This window comes from Loxodonta africana, chromosome 15 (genome assembly GCF_030014295.1).
Source record: "Loxodonta africana isolate mLoxAfr1 chromosome 15, mLoxAfr1.hap2, whole genome shotgun sequence".
NCBI classification, from domain to species: Eukaryota; Metazoa; Chordata; class Mammalia; order Proboscidea; family Elephantidae; genus Loxodonta; species Loxodonta africana.
This window is the reverse complement of record NC_087356.1, coordinates 18696423-18715131: the sequence shown is the minus strand read 5'-3', so window position 1 is coordinate 18715131 and position 18709 is coordinate 18696423. Positions and strand designations below refer to the sequence as shown.

General features: G+C 38.4%; 1 protein-coding gene across 5 annotated transcripts in view; it reads right to left on the bottom strand.

Moving 5' to 3' along the window:
* Positions 1-203: 203 nt before the first annotated feature.
* AFTPH (aftiphilin) overlaps positions 204-18709 on the bottom strand; it is a 71069-nt gene continuing 52563 nt past the window's right edge. The window contains exons 7-10 of one of the 5 annotated variants that reach the window (XM_023552694.2): positions 14971-15031; positions 13359-13442; positions 9210-9333; positions 204-686 (exon numbers count right to left, since the gene is read on the bottom strand). In XM_023552694.2, the coding sequence (XP_023408462.1) occupies positions 539-686; positions 9210-9333; positions 13359-13442; positions 14971-15031 (417 nt within the window). In that variant the 3' untranslated portion in view covers positions 204-538. Of the gene's footprint in view, positions 687-7037; positions 7993-9209; positions 9334-13358; positions 13443-14970; positions 15032-18709 lie in introns of those variants that run through there. The other 4 variants (XM_064268655.1, XM_003413636.4, XR_002786675.2 and 1 more) reach the window with 4 other exon arrangements.

Here is an 18709-nt window from a genome sequence, read left to right as displayed (position 1 = left end):
TTGGAAAGACTAAAAAAGAGCCCAAAAATGTTAACAAAAGCCAGATCTGAAACGAACCCACTACACACAAAATTAAAAAGAAAAAATTTGAACAGGGACTTTGGAACTTATTTATGATGGCAAAAAATGCAACCTAAACAATGGGAAGTTAATAGGACACTCAATGCAATCAGAAAAGACTGAAGGGGATTTCACAGACAGTGGAGATTTGAGTTTTTTTTTATTTCAAAAGTTTTATAAGAAGGACACCACCAGTGTATTTCACAAAGACATAAATGTATACACCCCAGCAACACAAAAAGAATAAATCTTCAAAAATGTTCACCCCTGATTATTTACATTTTTTCTAATATAAATTTAGGACTTCAGTATGTAAATAAATATACATTACTATGTATACCTTTCTAGTGCGGCTTACCAACAAATCAGCGGAACTTGAATTTGTTTTTGTTTTTTTAATTAGGAGCAGGTATGCTTTTGATGGGAGGGAAGGGACGAAAGAGAGGAAAAGCAACTGAAGGTGCCTGGTTCACATCAGTTACCAGTCTGTCTTCTCCTGGGAGCCCGCGGAAGGAGTCAACGTGGCGGGGAACATCAACACCTTGGCCTGCATGAACGTCAAGTCGGGGAGGCTGGCGATCACCTTGATGGCTTCTTCACTTAAGTGCTCTTCTCGTTTAGGTTTCCTATTGACCAATGAAAAAGGAAAAATTCTCTTAATGGGACTTTGCTGTAGGTCAAATGGGAGAAAATCTACCCTCCTGTCAGGCAGTTAGTAACCCATGGGGACTGGAGTTCCTTTTCCTCTGCCAGTCCCTCAACCTTGTAACGCCTTTGTGTATGCTTCCTGTTCCAGACGCCAAGCCTCTGTGAGGAGAGACATGGGCCCTGTTGATGGACATTCACTGAAGTGAGAGCGCGGGCACACAAACACTCACATGTATGTGGGTGAAGCTTATAGTTTTACTTAAGGCTAGAAGCCTTCACCCAGGCATAATTTTAAGATATTCCTAAGCAGAAATATAATGCTGAGGCCCTAAGAACACTCTGCCTAACTCGGTCCTCTTCCCACCCTCCCCAAAATTACCAAAATTGCCTCAACATAAAACAAAGCATGTCTGACACAAGGTCTTTTGAGCCATTTCAACCTCAGGCTTTCTTGACCCCAGATGGGGAATTTGAGGACAGAAAGTTTTCAGCTTAAAAACACCTGGCCTTCGTCCCATGGGGACAGGGATGGTGGGTCCAAAGGCAGCAACGCTTGCTGGTGTTGAGGCTGTATACAGGTGGGAAGAACTCAGGGAGGGGGGTACCTCTAAATCCTATGAGTGTTGTAGCTGATGAGCGCTTTACTACACTGCTCCCAGATAGCAGAAGCGAGCGGTTTGGTGCCCAGCACAGACACAAAGACCCAGGTATTCCCAGCAGGTGACCTGCAGGAAAAGCTAACTGACCCTCAAAACCAAACCCACTGTCATTCAGATGGTTCCAGCTCACAGTGACCCTATAGGACAGAGTACAACTGCCCCACTGGGTTTCCAAGGCTGTAACTCTTTTCAGAAGCAGACTGCCATACCTTTCTTCCTTGGAGCGCCTGCTGGGTTTGAACTGCCTACCTTTCAGTTAGGAGCCACGCACTTAACCACTGCACCGCCAGAACTCCTTTATGGAGCCTCAAGTGTGGCTCAAATTGAGCACGTGATTGTAATCCAACCTGTATTTTTTTTCAGGCTGTTTAATATATTGAAGGAATAGTTGATGTCATACAGTTACTCAATTCAGACCAAAGCTCATTTTAGATTGTTGACTCCAAGAAGCCCTATTCTCTTTTACGGTAAAGGACAGCTGGGAACCTATTAGATGTGACACAAGTTATTTCTTCCACCCAGATCTTTTCTTTGCCCTTGGGATAGGGAGCAGGAACAAGTCAGGAGGTGAAGCAAGAAAGGACGGACGCAGGCCTTTATTTTATATCTAGACTTTTCTGTTGTTACGTTGAGTCTAGGCTGAAACAAAAAGATGATATAGAATGTGACTGAAAAATCCAACATTAGACTTTAGAACCAAAGTTCTCCACTAGGGAGATAGCTTCAGACAGCTGAAAACTATCAGCAGGTCAATCCATACTGAACTCAGTTCCAGGATGTTTTCAAAGAATTATAATAGCAATTCAATTTTTTTTTTTTCTGATTAAAATCTACATTTTAAATCACACCTAAATGGTGGCAAAACTATTATATCAGGTGGATGTTTGGTGGGGAACTGGATGTCTGCACCATTCCAAAGTCAAACCACAGACGCTGCTTTCTAGTCTCAGAGTGAAGACCGGCAGTGTATAATGGAAAAGGTCAGCCTCTCATCAATGGTCAGACTCAGCATCACTACTGATGGGACCAGCCGGATGTTATGTGTCTTCTGATGTGACACCATGCCTGTGGTGTGTTCTAGCCAAAAATGTTTACCCTGAACTCAAGCCTTTACGATATAACTTCCAATTTACAGGAAATAAGGGGAATAGAGAAATATTAAATGCTACTTGAAGGAAACCAAAAACCAAGCTTGTTGCCGTCAAGTCACTTTTGATTTATCACGACCCTACAGGACAGAGTAGAACTGCTGCATAGGGTTTCCAGAGTGACTGGTGGATCTGAACCGCTGTTTTGGTGGGCAGCTGAGCTCTGAACCACTGCGCCACCAGGGCCCCACTTGGGGGAAACAAGCAGACAAATTCAGAGGTTGGGACATTCTGCAGGACACCCGGCCTGATCTCTTTAACAAGTTAGTTACTAAACAGAAAACAAAACCCCACATAAACAAATGGGTAAGTGGAGTTATGCTCGGTTAAAGGGAACTTAACAGCTGTACCATCCAGGTCCAATAGCCCTGGACTGAATATTGGTTTGGGGAAAGGACATTATTGGGGAAATCTGAATAAAGCCTGGGTATTAGATGAAATGAAAATTTATTGACATTGACAGATGGAGACCACTGACTGCAAGGATAGTTCAATTCAGTATAAACTATAAAATTTCATTTCTGGTTAAAAAATACATACATGTGTATATTTACATAGAAAAAGGCCTGTAAAGATATACACTAAGGAATTCTAATAGTGATCTGAGTGGTAAGAATGTAATATTCTCATTTCAAAATTCGTGTTTATATTTCTAACTTTCTACAATATATCTTACTGCTCCTGTAGTTATAAAAGGATACTTAAAACCCTAACAAATAAAACTGCACTCCAGTGAACTTCTCCATTTGTGGAGTGCTGTTGGGGTGTGAGACAGGAGAGCAAGAAAGAAGCTTTTACTCAAAAAACACTCAATAAAGATTATTCTAGGGTTTTACCAGTTCCCTTATTTCAGAGGTACTATTTAAACCCTGGTGGCACAGTGAGTGGTTAAGAGCTATGCTGCCTGCCAAAAGGTTGGCAGTTCAAATCCACTAGGCGCTCCGTGGAAATTCTACGGAGTAGTTCTACTCTGTCCTATAGGGTCACTATGAGTCACAATCGACTCAATGGCAACAAGTTTGATATGGGTTTAATCCAGACACACTATGAAGATGTATTAAAAAACATTACACAGCTTACAGTCTGTGTATTAATTTGTAGTCATGTGCATTGATGTGATCTAGTCTTAGAATATAAGAAAATGCTTGAGGAGAATTTGCAAAAAAAAAAAAAAAGTGCCTTGACCTTTTCTCAAAGTCAAAAGCAGTGACCTAATTTTAATTTACATTATTTTTAGTTAAACTATATCAATTTGGTCAGTGGAATAAAATCGAGAGTAAAGAAATAAATCCATCCAACAGGTGCCAAGACAATTCAGTGGGGAAAGAACGGTCTTTTTAAGAAATGGTGCCGGGACAACTGCATAGCCACATGCCAAACAATGCAGCTGGACCCCTACCTCACATCATATATAAAAATTAATTCAAATTGGTTCACATACCTAAATGTAAGGGCTAAAACTATAAAATTCTTAGGAGAAAACATAGCTGTAAATCTTCGTGTGCTTGCATTAGGCAATGGTTTCTCAGATATGACACCCAAAGTACAAGTAACAACAACAAAAAACCAGATAAATGAGACATCGTCAAAATTAAAAACTTTTGTGTTCAAAGGACACTACTAACAATGCGATACAACTTCACATCCACTGGGGTGGCTATAATCAAAAAAGTAGGACAATGACAAGTGTTAGCAAGGATACAGAGAAACTGGAACCCTCGTTCACTGCTGGGAATGTAAGATGGCGTGGTTGCTTTGGAACACAGTTTGGCAGTTCCTTAAAAAGTTAAACATAAAGTTTGATCCAGTAATTCCAATCCCAAGAGAATTAAATACATTTGTTCCCACAAAAACCTGTAAATAAATGTTCATAGCATTACTCTTAATAACCAAAAAGTGAAAACAACTCAAATGTCCATCAACTGATTCATGAATCAACAGAATGTGGTGTATCTACACAATGGGATTGTCATCAGCCATGAAAAGGAATGAAGTACTAATACATGCTACAACATGGATGAACCTGGAAAATATTATGCTAACTGAAAGACTCCAGACACAAAAGGCTGCATATTATAGGATTTCATTTATACGAAATGTCCAGAATAGGAAAATCCAGAGACAGGGAGTAGATCTGTGGTTGCCAGGGACTTGGAGAGGGGGAGAGGGAGATAGGGAGTGACTAATGATGAAAATGTTCCGGAATCAGATAGTGGCGATGGCTGCATGGAGTCCCCAGGTGTTGCAAACAGTTAACACACTTGGCTGCTAACCGAAAGGTTGGAGGTTCAAGTCCACCAAGAAACTCCTCGGCAGAGAGGCCTGTCGATCTACTTCTGAAAAATTAGCAATTGAAAACCCTACGGAACACAGTTCTCTTCTGACACAAGTGGGGCGTCATGAGTTGCAACCAACTTTACGGCAACTGGTTTTTTTTTTGATGGTTGAACAACCTTGTGAATATACTAAACTACTGAATTGTACACTCCAGAAAGCATGAATTTTATGGTATGTGAGTTATGTCTCAATAAAAACGAGAAAAAAAAGATTTATCCCTTTTGGCAGCTAATCCTTTTGCTTGTATAAACTTCAGTTACTAACTCTGATATAGCACAAAAAGAAAAAGCAAAAAGCAAAACCAAGCCAAACCCAAAAAAACAAGAGCAGAACACAACAAATTTAAAAACACACATCAAGCTTTAAACTCTACTAGTTTTTAAAAATTTCTCATTTTTATTACCCACACTTAAGAATTCTCAATGGAATGCTATAAATTAGATTATAATTACTATGCCAGTGAAGTGTCAACTTTTAACATCAAGTTATTTCTCTCGATAGTATACTGCAGAAAATAGCAACAAGCAAAATACAGAAATTCCAGTTCAATGTCTTACCTCCTCAAACCTTATGCAGAGCAGCTCTACTCTGTCCTATAGGGTCATCAAGGGTTAGAATGGGCTCGACGGCACACAACAACGACAATCCCAGTCAAGATTAATAATACTGGGAAGACCCCCAAGCCCTTGATTAGTCCTTTCCCAATCCAGCCTTCTCCCCCTCCCTCCAACAGTTTACCATCTAGGTATCTGCATCCCTAAATAATACAGTTTAGATTCCAATGTTTCAAAATTTATATGAACGGATTCATAGGGCTTGTTTTCTTTTTTCTGTCTGGCTTCTTTCATTCAACATTATGCCTTTCAGATTCATTATGTTGTTGCTTACAGCCTGTTCTTTCACTTGACTGCCGCAGTATTCAGTGCTGGTCTTCTGAAACTAAAATGAGTTACTGGTACTATTCCTCTCCTACTTTCCACCAGAATGTTCTGTGTGTTGCTGCGTCTGCCACAAATCTTGGTTGCCTCCACTGAGGAAAATTTAAAGTGGTATTAGCTTAAAGCAGAATTTCTCCAACATTCAAGTGAATATGATTGGCAGCCATCAAGGGTTAATAAACGAGGTAATTAATCAGTTTTTTAAAAGCAGCGATGTTTTGGAGCCCACATTAAAAAATCTTGGCATGATATTGCCTCTGTTTGTAGATGGCACTGCTGAGCCATGGTGTAACACAGCACCAGGATTCAGACAGGCAGGTACCCCTGGTGCCACCTGACTCTGGGGACCATTGCAGACAGGCTCAGGCTGCTCAGTGGCCCTCAAAGGAAGCCCACCCAAGAGTCATGTGGGCAGCCTGTTAAAAATGTAGACCGCCCTGTTCCACTGCCTTCTGACTTGGCAGAGGTATGGGGCCAGACCCAAGAACGTGCACTTTTAAAGTGCTCAGCTGCAAACCAAAAGGTCAGCAGTCTGAACCCACCAGCTGCTTCACAGGAGAAAGATGTGGCAGTCTGCTCCCATAAAGATTACAGCCTTGGAAACCCTACGGGGCTGTTCTACTCTGTCCTGTAGGGTCGCTATGAGTAGGAATCGACTCAATGACAGTGGGTTTAAGCCTGAAGACAGAACTATTTTAAAACTAATAGCTTGCATCTCTTTAAAAAACTCAAAGTGAGAAGTCACTTTCACATTCTGCATTTGGAAAGAGAAGAGCGTGTATTCTCACACATATTCAAAGGCCCTCAGAAAGAGTGGGGGTGGGGGGCGGGGGGGAACTTCTCACATGTCCAGTGTCTTCTGCCCAGACTACCGCTTCTTCATCTTTTTTTCTCCTACACTCCCTTACAATGCTTTCTCACTCTATCTTCTGTGTACTGCCACCAGCCAAGAAGATTCTGCTGAGCTTTTACTTTCTACATTTTATATCATCTAAAGTAAAAATGAAACAAGGCCTAACAACAACAAAGATATTGAAAATGTTTTCTGAAACTATATACGTGAACCATCTTTCTCTACCCTGTGCGATTGAAAGTGATTTGTAGGAACACTTTATAGCATTATCCCCTACTGGGAGACTTGTGAATATTTGCCTTTCACACCATTTTCAAGACATTAGTTCCTCAAAACAGAAAATACAAAGTTAGCAACTTGTATTCTTTAAAAAAAAAAAAAAAAATTGTTTTTAAATATAAAGCTGGACAGGTACTGGGGGGTAAGTCAAAGCAGCTACCCCCCTGGCCCCAGGATATACACGGCAGTCTTAGTTAAATAGTACAGAATAAGAAGGCAATGGAAATAACTTCTGAAAGTGTACAGGGCTTGGAAAGTTCTCTAGTGCATAGCACGTTCCAAGACAGAAAAAGTGAGGCGAGCATGCAAGTCAACAACGCGGTTTAGAGCGCCTCCTACTGGCACAAAGAATGAATTCTCATGCTGGGACTTTCAAAACTGGACTTAGATTAGTAAGACTGCAGGGGACAAACGGCAAGGACAGTAAATAAAGGGCTGTCCTAAAAACGGAAGGGGAAAACCCATATATGAAAAACATCAGTGGTGCCCTCACCCCATTTTTATCTTTTTTGGTATATTTACTTTGTTCCCCTTATTTAAAACTTTTTTTTTTCTTTTTTAAAGCCTAATGTGCATTTGGAAACCCTGGTGGTGTAGTGGTTAAGAGCTCGGCTGCTAACCAAAAGGTCGGCAGTTCAAATCCACCAGGTGCTCCTTGGAAACTACCTGGGGCAGTTCTACTCTGTCCTGTAGGGTCGCTGTGAGTCGGAACTGACTGGACGACAGCTGATTTGGTTTTTTGGTTTTTAATGTGCATTAGTTCTAGATCTGGGATCTAAAATGTCTAGCTTTTGGTTAACGTATGTAGAAAAACGGGTGAGAAATTTACATGAAAAGAATTTCAATTTAAATATATTATTTATTTGGAAAGAGAAAAAGAAAAAAAATCAGAAAGCAAGCATAAAAACCCACAATGGCTTCATTCACAAGTAGGCTTCGCTTAATACGAGGCATGAGCAGTGCCAGGTAGAATACTACAAACACAGAGGCGAAAGGAGAGCAATGGAGAGAGTCTGTGAGCAAACAGAAGGTGTATGGCGCGAACTCATTCCGGGGTAAGTTAAGGGTATCTGTAATTATAAAAAGAATAATAATGGCTTTTCATAATTATCATTGATGATAATATCTGTTGAATGAATACTTAAATACACAAGGAAGTTTAAAAGGCAGTATGATAATTGAAGCCAAGGTTTTAAGACAGAAAAGCATTTATTATTCATAAAAAAAAGGCTTTTGAAAATTATTTTTCTGTAGAAGAACTGGCTTAAAAGATAAATCTAAATTTGACATGTGAGTGGCATGTATTTATTCAGGAGAAAGAGCTAAAAAAAAATACTTCTCCCAAAGCAGGCAACTGACAGGTTAAGTATTTCTACTTTAAAATGCTGATAAAACATGGATTTGGGTCAGCAGAGCTGGCATGCTAATCAACCAGTATTTGCCCTTGCAATAATTACCCTCCTACTAGAAGCTATCATCCTCATGGCTGGAGTCCCTGGGTAGTGAGGATAGTTAACACCCTCAGCTCTAACTGAAAGGTCTGGTGATCTACTTCCAAAAAGTCAGCCATTGAAAACACCATGGAGCATGGTTCTACTCTGACACACGTGGGGTTGCTATGCACTGGCATCAACTTGATGGCAACTGGTTAGTATGGCTAACATGTCAAAGCAATGGATTACTCTGGTACTTAATTATGTAAGACTAAAGGTTTCCCGAATTCTAAACACAAGGCCCTGGTGACACCTTGTATCTGGCTCTGACACTGGGATATAATACCTGCTTTTCTAAAGGCCATGGAGCTCCCAAAAAGCCTGGTAAGGCAAACTCACTTCAAAATCAGAAAATTCTGAAAACAGTGTCTTTTCCCTATACCATCTTAGCCCGGGAGTGCAAAGATCCACTCATGTAACTGTGTAGTAGGACACTGGGTTCCCAAAGATGATCGTCTCAGTGGTTATTAATGGGTGCAAGGGGAAGCTCATCTATAACTGCCTTATGATTTTCATACTTAATCAGAATTCTACTCTAGAAAGTGGAGAAAAAATGAAAACCACATCTGCCTGCCCTTTCCAGTCTCTTACGAATAGCTCTGCTCTAATAAAGTTCGTAATTAAGCATAATTTGGTACTATTTTCTGGAATTGGGCATCTATTGGTTTCTACAAATACAAAGTCAATTTTCACATAGTATATTGAAATACTGCCAACTCCTGTGCTTTTCCATTTGGGCTGTTCTGTTTGACTCAGAATTCAAAATTAGGGTGCAGTGAGCACTAGTTGTTTACCTGGTAGACGTGCTTGTCTTCTCTACCGTGGACATGAGTCTTGCAAATGTATCAGTCACTTTGAGGCTTGAGGTGGAGAACTCCAGCTTAGAAGTTGTTAACTCATACAACTCTGGATCCACACCTTATGGTACAAAATGACAGTCAGTGATGGCAAGCTGAGATGGGTTACTCAATTAGTCATAATCCAAGATGCAAATGGCAAAATTCTGTAAACATCTGAGTCTTTCACAGACACAATATATCTTTAGAACACTGTACTGGTGCATTTATTTTTTTAATTACAAGTTCTACTTTTCAGAGTTTTGATAAAGCAGAAAAATACTTTTTTTTTTTTATTGTGGTTTTGGAAAGTATACCCAGCAGAACATTTGCCAATTCAGTAATTTCTCCACGTATAATTCAGTAACCCTGGTTATATCCTTCATGCTGTGAAACATTATCGCTATCCTTTTCCAAATTGGAAAAATACTTTAAATTTACATTTTGATACATATACGCTTAACTAATCTAATATTTACAGAGCAGATACTATCCAAATACTCCCCAAATTTCTATCTGCTATAGCAAACTCCCCCAATTCTGGGTTAGTCTGCAACAGGGAAGTCGTCACTGTTTTAAACAGGACGCACATAATCTGCTACACAACAGGACAGTTCCCATTGTCAAAGTGACTGACTAACCTCATTCTTTGGACCTTCCTCTGCCTCTACCCCAAACATTTTTTTTCTCTATTATTTTCCTCTATACCAAAAGATTCGGGAGCTAATATAAAGTCTCAAACATGAGAAATAATTTGGTTAAATATATTCTGACCATCTGAGGATATGAAATATTATTACTCAAAGCATGAAACTATTATTAAAAATAAACTGCATTCTACACTGTTCTTTCTTCCAGTAAGAGATAGAGAGAGTAAAATATTTTCAGGAAAAAACAAATAAAAGCACTACTTTTGGACAAAATGAAAATTCTTATCTCCACAGTTAACTATATTTCTATACCTTCATATCTAAATCTGGCAGCCCTAACTTCAAACATCTTGTTACAGCAATTCAAAACGAAGCAGAGTTAGGGGTTAGATTTGCTGCAAAAATCTATACAAACCTACCAAAATCCTCCATTATCTGACTTCATTAATGAATATATACATGTAACTTTTTCCCAATTTTCCTATATAATGTAGATTTATATTAAATAACAATGATAACTATAAAAACACTGAAAAGTACAATTAAATATTTTAAACTCAAGCTAAACTTTGAATAATATATTTTTTTTAAAGAAAGTTTTTAATCCTACACTCTCTTTGGTACCAACAAATTACTTGCACTGAAATGTTCAGCAGTTACAGGGCGTAACAGATGAGCGGCCTGTAAGGAAGAATCTCTTAGAGCTCCATCAATTTTTTACTTATTTTTTCTAAAACAGCCCTGCAAGATCAGCAGATAAAACTATATACAAATGCATATATTTACATCAACAACTTTCCTCCTTTTAGGCTGTTTTAAGGTAGAGGAAAAAAACCAGGAACTGTACTCTGTTAACCAACTGGGCAGATGCTTAGCAGACGTGAAGGCAGGTCTCAGATGTTTACAGACACCAAACGAGCAGAAAGCGGCTCCCACAGCCACCACCTCCAGCCAGGGAGGAAGGCTATAGAAAATGCACGTTGACTCTCCCAATTTCTGAGTGTTTCATTAAGGTACAGTTTCAAAATTTAAAAACGTCTTTTCTTTTTAGTTGTATAGTATCGGTTGCAACTAAAATGTTAACGAATTGTGGATGCCTGCAGAGGGATTGAATGAACCCAAAAAACCACCCTCCTCCACTCTGAAAGGTTAGATTCCAATTAGCCACAAAATTGAAGTTACTGTCTAATGCAAAATGCAGAACAAACAACGGCATTCTGACTGGTAAGGGGAAGGTACGAGTGAAAGCATAGTTGGGTTTGTAAAGTACTAGCCACTTGGCTGCCAAACGGTAAAGGGAACATTAAAACAACAACAAAAACATAGCAACAACGCCCCCACCCAAGTCCCAAATCACCACCACTACCAAAAAAAACCCTTTATTTTTCAGAAACAAGATAACTACTAACTGTACACTGATAATTGGAGGGTAATTTCTTTAATGGAAGAGGTTTTTTTTTTCTTTTAAACAGAACCTTAATGAGGCAGTTTAGTTATATAACTAAAGCTAGCCAACCAAGTTCTATGCCAGCCTCCTAAGTCTCACACACAAAGTTATTAAATAACCGCAAGCTGAGACAAAATGACTTTCCCAGAAACAAGTCAGAAAAAGTACAAGCAAATGGTGAAATGGAATACTAAGGAGGGTGCTGATACCTGTAACTTGATGGTAGATTTTAACGAAACCCAACAGCAATCAAAAAACCAAAGCAAATTTATAGGAATTGAATTTACACAGCAGCTAGAGCATGTTAATGAAAATACTGAAAGAAAATACTGAAAAGACCCCAAAGAAATGAAGGCTGCACTTGACCATGCTAACTTCACTTCCATCACAGCTCTAAGCTTCTGAAACCACTTGCTGTTCTTGAAGCTGTATATACTAAGCCTGGTTCTCAGGTCATTTCTGCATTTCGTTATATAGTCAGCTTATTTGTGCTCCTATGGATGGTTTTTAAACGAGTCTGACATGTAACCAAAAATTAAATTTAAACCAGATTTTCAGGCATCCAAAAAAAAAAGAACAATGACCTCATTTAAATTGTAATACAGTTCATGGCAAAACAAAGCTGAGAGCAAATTTTAAACGGGAGCTTGGTAATTCATTCTTGGGAATACAGTAATGAGGAAAGTGATACACAGTGGTTGGGATTTTTTTCTCCATTAAGTATTAAAAAATGTCAGACAACTAATTAGCTCACCCAGGTCATTCCACAGATCAAATGTATTTAGAAGTAATTTAAGTAAATAGTAAAAGATCATCCTGAGGTCAAAACCAGACACATTGGTTTTTCATACGCTTATAAAATCCTGAAAACAACGAAAATGATAACCAGGGGCTTGGACTAGAGGAATCCATTCTAGCAAACGGTCTTGGGACTTCCCTGCGGCAGGATCAGATTACCATGCCAGATCTTGGAGAAGGGCACCCTGGGTCCCAGGCTTACCCTCAGCTGACTCTCTCTCTCGGTCTGCCCCATTTCCCACCATGGTTCCCTCATTATTGGCAGTGGGTGGCAGGGTAATCTAGCAGGACAGAATAAAACCCAGCAAATTCTCCCGAACCAAGCTGACCAGTGGGCTTGATTACTAGTCACAAGTTAGAATGACAGGGACTCATTCAGATCATATTCAATACAAGGTAAACATAAAATGTCATTATAATTTTAATCTTTTATTCAGTTAGAAAATGACAATGTACATTAGTCCTTTGGTCAGTGAACTGAACTTTCTCGCAGGGCTGAACATTAATTTAACAGGCACTCCAATTCATTTTACTTTCTAGCTTTTAGTATCTCCTAGCAATTACTTTCTACTATTAACTTCTATAACAGATTTTTCCTCCATGGCAAACTAACAGTATACGTTCTATTTAAGAAAGTACATAAAAACAATAATAGAGTTCTACGTGGGCTATATAACTAAGAGCTAGACTCTAACATTTCGGAACCTAATTATACTTTTAGCAGCACTAATAAACAATGATGCCAATGCTAGAATTTATAAAGCTTCTATTATCACAGGCACTACAATGTAAAGTCATCTGTGTGTACTCAACTATTCTTCTATCTCCAATTTGCATTTTTTCAAATAGCTCTACAGAACAGGCTTTTAAAAATAATAACATAAAACATCACATTTTCCACTTAGAGGGGGAAAAAAAAATCCAAAAAACCCTGCTTTTAACTGCCTAAGGACATCGGGGCTGTTTTACTCCTAGAAACTACTTTTGGCTCTGCATATTACACTCTGAGAAAACTTTCCTTAAAATACATTTCACATTCGTCATTTGTTGTAGTCAGACACTAGAAAACAACAATAGGGAGATGAAAGAAAGGCATCAGAAAGGCATTATAGAGAATACGATCTAGTGGTTTCCTTGTTTATAGGAAAGTCAAGTGATGTGGTCATGCTTTTAGTAAATAAACTAGAATTGTGGTTTTAACACTCTGCTGACCTGGGATTGTGGTGCTGCTGCTAGAGCTACTGTCATCCACCGGCCCAAAGAAATCAAGGTTCAGGAGAGTGGAACCTCCACTAGCTTGACATTCAGTGACCGTGTCGGTCGGCAGCCACACAGAAGGGAAGCCAAGGGAGGGGGTTATGTGTAAAAAGGGGTAAGACACACACTTGAACATGCAGGTTAAAATTAGTAGTCATTACACATTTTAAAAATCAACATTAAAACAATGTGTACAGATTAGTTTTTCATTACTAAGGACATTTCTAAAGTAACAATTTAGTTCTGTGTACACTTTCTCATGTACAATGTAAATAATTTAACACTTAGTAAGGTTTTAGTTAGAAGGAGGTCAGTTCTTTTACTCAAAGCTGGAAGCCATACCAGAAAGACCAAGGGGGAAAGCGTACCCGTTAAAGGGAAACAATACTTCGATCTCAATCCAATATCGAGTTGTTGTACATGCCCAAATCAATCTTTTGTGTTAGTAATGTTGGTTTCTAATTAATGATTTTTAAAAAGTGACAAAGCTGTCGGTTTCAGGACACACACCGATATATTAACTTAGTTGAAAATAACATACTAAGGAAGGCCATAACTCCCCTACCCTGGTGTGTAACCTCACGTGGTACTGTTCCCCTTTAACTCTGAAACAGTAATCAGAAATAGTACACATTTTTAAAGAAGTTGTTTGTTAATAGAAAGCACGATGATTTGGCTGAATAAGACACCAGACAACAGCAAACGGCGCATCCAGGCTTTCCGTCAGCACTACGTTATTCAATCGGGTGCTGGCCAGGTACCCTAGGGCCCCGCTGTGAGGCAGAGTTGAAAGAGTGACAGGTGTTTTGGACAATGGTTCAAACCATTTATAAAGTACAAGGAGTAAGAGTAATTTTATCTCAGGGTCCACCTGAAAACTTGTGGTGTCAACACACTGGAAAATCAGCATTGTGTGTTACTTAAAGACCCCACATTACTGGAATAAGTTATTTCTTTCTTGAGATTTTTTTTAAAAAGCCATAGTGAAATCAATTATTTCTGGAACTGCCCAGTAGCACTTTGAGACACATTTTAGAAAAGGATCATGAAAATAATTCGTTACCCATTTGTACACAGGTGATCTATAAAATGTTACTAAATCTGAAAACTACTTTGAGTCAATAAATACAGATGTATTTGCACACTGTTTTTGGTTAAATAACTGTGCTTTGTGCTTTTGAGCCGCTTCTAGCCACAAGACTTTGCATCCAAGAAAATTCCATAAATTAAAACTCCAGAAAAAAGTTTCAGGTTAAATTGGTCCTAGCTAAAATATCATTTAAACTACCTAGATACTTGTTAAAAAAAAAAGAAGCTTGTTTCTGACTTAAATAAACGAAAATTTTACTTAGTTCTTACTACCTATATTTGGACATCAATACTGTTAATAATAGTAACAGCTGGTTTCTTGAGCGATTACTATTCAGAAAGAAAGCCTGAATTTCCAAAGATAAGAATAAGAAGTTATGTTCAAATGAAAAGGGAAATCAGCAGAGAGAAGTCTGTCTGAACCTTGGAGCTTTCTTAACTCTAGCTCTGGTGCTAGAGGCTCTACGGAGAGACGTACCATCTAAAGGGTTAGTAAGGCCACTGCTGCTCCAGTCAAACTGGACGGGTGGTAGAGACTCCTAGAGTTGAAAACCAAAAAATCAAAATTAATCAGTAAAGGTTGTAGCAATATAAAGTTTTTTTTTTTTTTAACTATTATAGCAAGTTCACTAGGCAACAAAATACCTAAAGACAAAACTGGGATAATTTACGGTTTCAGAAAGTCACCTGCAGATACTAACACAAACTGACCAACAGTACAGCTCAATGACATTTAAACAGTTATATCTGAGAAACGGTGTATCTTTACATTTTCAAACAGAAATTTATGGACTGATCTCTGTCAAGATTTCAATCTTCTTTCAAATCATGATTCAAACTATTGGCTTGATTACAATAAAAATGTTAAAATGTTAAAAAATGTCACTGTTTTTTCACTAATGAGTAATTTAATAAAGTACACATGAATCATGTCCAACATGAGGCATATCTGAAAATGTTAACCAAAAACCCAAACTCGTTGCCCTCAAGTCAATTCCGACTCAAAGCAACCCTACAGGGCAGGGCAGAACCGCCCCGTAGGGGTTCCAAGGAGCGGCTGGTGGATTCAAGCTGCCAACCTTTTGGTTAGCAGCCTATCTCTTACCCACTGCGCCACTAGGGCTCCTTAAGTTACTAGAGCCATTTAAAATTTCTTAACAAATAATATAATGCAGTGGAGAAGGCACCATACTTAAAGTGAGGAGATTCCAGTTATTCAAGACCAAGTAACTACAGTTGTATGACCCTGCATAATTCAGTTAATTTAGTTGGTCTTCTTTATACGAAATGAGAAGGTTCAAGTTCTTTACAATTTTCCAAACTTTGAAGAAAATTATGGGCCATGAAACGGATATTACATTTTTTAAAAAAGGTTGATTTCAAGTATTTATTTTAATCACCTTCTCTAATTTAGAAATTACATATAATCAGATATCAGAAACCTAATTTCTTAAAATAATGCCTTAAAAAGGATACTCAGAACTGATTTGAATATTCTAGACTTTTAGACTTCATAACTGTTCAAAACACATAAAGATAAAAATGAGCAAACGGTACTTTTTTTTCTAAATGAGCATTGATTCACTTTAAGAATATTATTGAAGAGAAAATATTTTGGGATTTTTCTTTTTTGGGAGAAGAGGTGTTGACAACACTTAATGAAATATCTGTGTTTTATGAGATTCTATATATATATACAATATATATATATATATCTACCTATATATACAAATAATATTACATATATATAAATAAATATATATATAGGTAGAGATTAGAAGGGTTTTAAAACAGAAAAATGCCTATATTTTCAGGTCTCTTTCTCCCCTCTTTTTAAAATTACCACTATGCTTTACCAGCCACTCCTTGGAAACCCCATGGGGCAGTTTTACTCCATCCTATAGGTTCGCTATGAGTCATAATCAACTCGATGGCAACAGAATGCTTTACCGCAAGGCCAAAAAAAATCAAAACCAAATCTGTTGCTGTGGCGTCAATTCTGACTTATGGCAACCCCACGTGTTACAGAGTAGAACCGTTCCATAGGGTTTTCTTGGCTGTAATCTTAAGGAAGCAGACAGCCAGGCCTTCTTTTGCAGTGCCATTAGGTGGGTTTGAACCACAAACCTTTAGGTTAGTAGTTAGAGGGCAAATCATTTGTGCCACCCAAGGATCTTTTTCTGTATATCAGGCACTATTAATACTTTCTACTGTTTTCTTTCTGGATAGATAAAGGCATGAATAGGTTGTCTGTGAAATCTAATCTCATGGTAGGTATTACAATACTGTTGTCTTGATAACTGGGATACCAATGGCACGCAAATTATTATCAACATTTAGCCCCAAGGAAATCTGGTCAGGCCCGTGCGTTGGTGGGGAAATATAAACCACGTAACACGCTAACATTAACAGTTGCAGAGGTTAGGGGTGGTGGTGGGGTGGGGGCTGTGGGAGGAGGTGACTATACAGGGAGATCTTTATGGTGATGGAATAGTTCTGCATCTTGACTGAGGTGGTGGTTACACAAATTTACACGTGATAAAATGACACGGAACTATACATGCATATTGTACCAATGTCGAATTTCTGGTTTTGATATTATACTATAATTATGTAAAATGTAACCATAAGGGAAACTGGGTGAAAGGTACATGGAACCTCTCTGTACTACCTTTGTAACTTCCTGTGAATCTATAAAGAAATGGAAGTTAAAAAAAAAAAAAGCAAGAATGCTGGTGAACACCTAGTTTATAACCTACCTGCAGGAGTGATAAGCAATATTTAGAAAAGATCTTCTTTAGTTTATCTCAAATATAAACAAAGACAAACGAGCAAGACTCTAAGCATTCCAATGATATAATTTTAAAATTATATCACTTCGCTTCTAAATCAGTAACACGTTATGGCCATATTCAACACCGAATGGATGGACAACGCCTAGGTTTATGTAACAAAATTTCTGGATAAATGGAGCCAAGTCCTTTTATTAACATGTTTTCTCTAAAGGATGTTTAGCAGCTGGATGCTTAGAGATATTTCAGTTATTTGCTGGAATTTGCTTTTTATCCAGGTGATGGCATTCTGAAGACACAGCCAATATTACAAATAATGAGGTGCGAAAACACAAATCAACATTTGGTGGAAATGAGGAAAATGAAAAACAGGAAACCTAAGCAATCATAGGCTAACTAAGGACAATCGCTAGTAAAGCAACTTGAAGAGAAAGCACTGGAATGGCGCATTTTGGAGCAGCCTGAAGCAGTGTGATATGAATGAACGGTTACTGCAGAGACAGAAGCACAAAGGAAACAAAACCTGTTGCCATCAATCCCAACTCACAGTGAGCCTACAGGACAGTGGAGAACTGCCCCACTGGGTTTCTAAGGAGCAGCTGGTGGATTTGAAATGCCCACCTTTTGGTGTTTTTGTGTTTGTGTTTTTTTTACCTTTTGGTTAGCATCCCTAGTTCTTAACCACTGCACCACCACGGCTCCAAAGGAAACAAGGTCATAACAAAAAGAGCAAAAATATGGAGGCTGGAGACATGACACTTTGGTTCTAGCCCTAGATGTACCACTGATATGTGATTCTGAGTAAAACCACTTAGCCTTTCCAAATATGTTTTCTTATTGTAAAAAAGGAACTAGGTGATTGATTTTTCTTTCTTCCAGCTCTAAAATTCTGATTCACAACTGAGAGAGCAACATCAAGTAGGCTAAGAGAGGAATCTTCTAGTGCTGAGTGGTTGGGTAACTGCTAACCAGTGAGTTGCTGTACTCAGCATTGAATAAAGCGTGGCTAAAGGACTGATCTTACTAATAGGGTCATTAGTAATGGCACCATAAATGGTGCGACCTTGAAATTCAGTGGATAAAGGTGGGGGAGGGATCACTACTATTTTTTACCCTTTAGTTGTCTTTCCAGGTAAAAGTATTGTAGAGAAAACACCATTAGTGGTTATAATAAGTTAATAAATTCCTGTAACAAGAGATGCAATGGTTACAAGATTAATGCGTTCAAACTAATTTGGGGAAAAAAATAATTTAATGGGTACCAATGTTGGGACAGCAATACATAGATCAAACAGCATGCAGTCACAGTGAGCATTCTACAACTGTGCTAAGTTTGCAAGTCACTGTTTAATGGTGCCAAAACCAAACACATAACATGTTTTTTTGAAAAACAAACCAGGTATTGTTCTGGTCTTTCCCTGACAC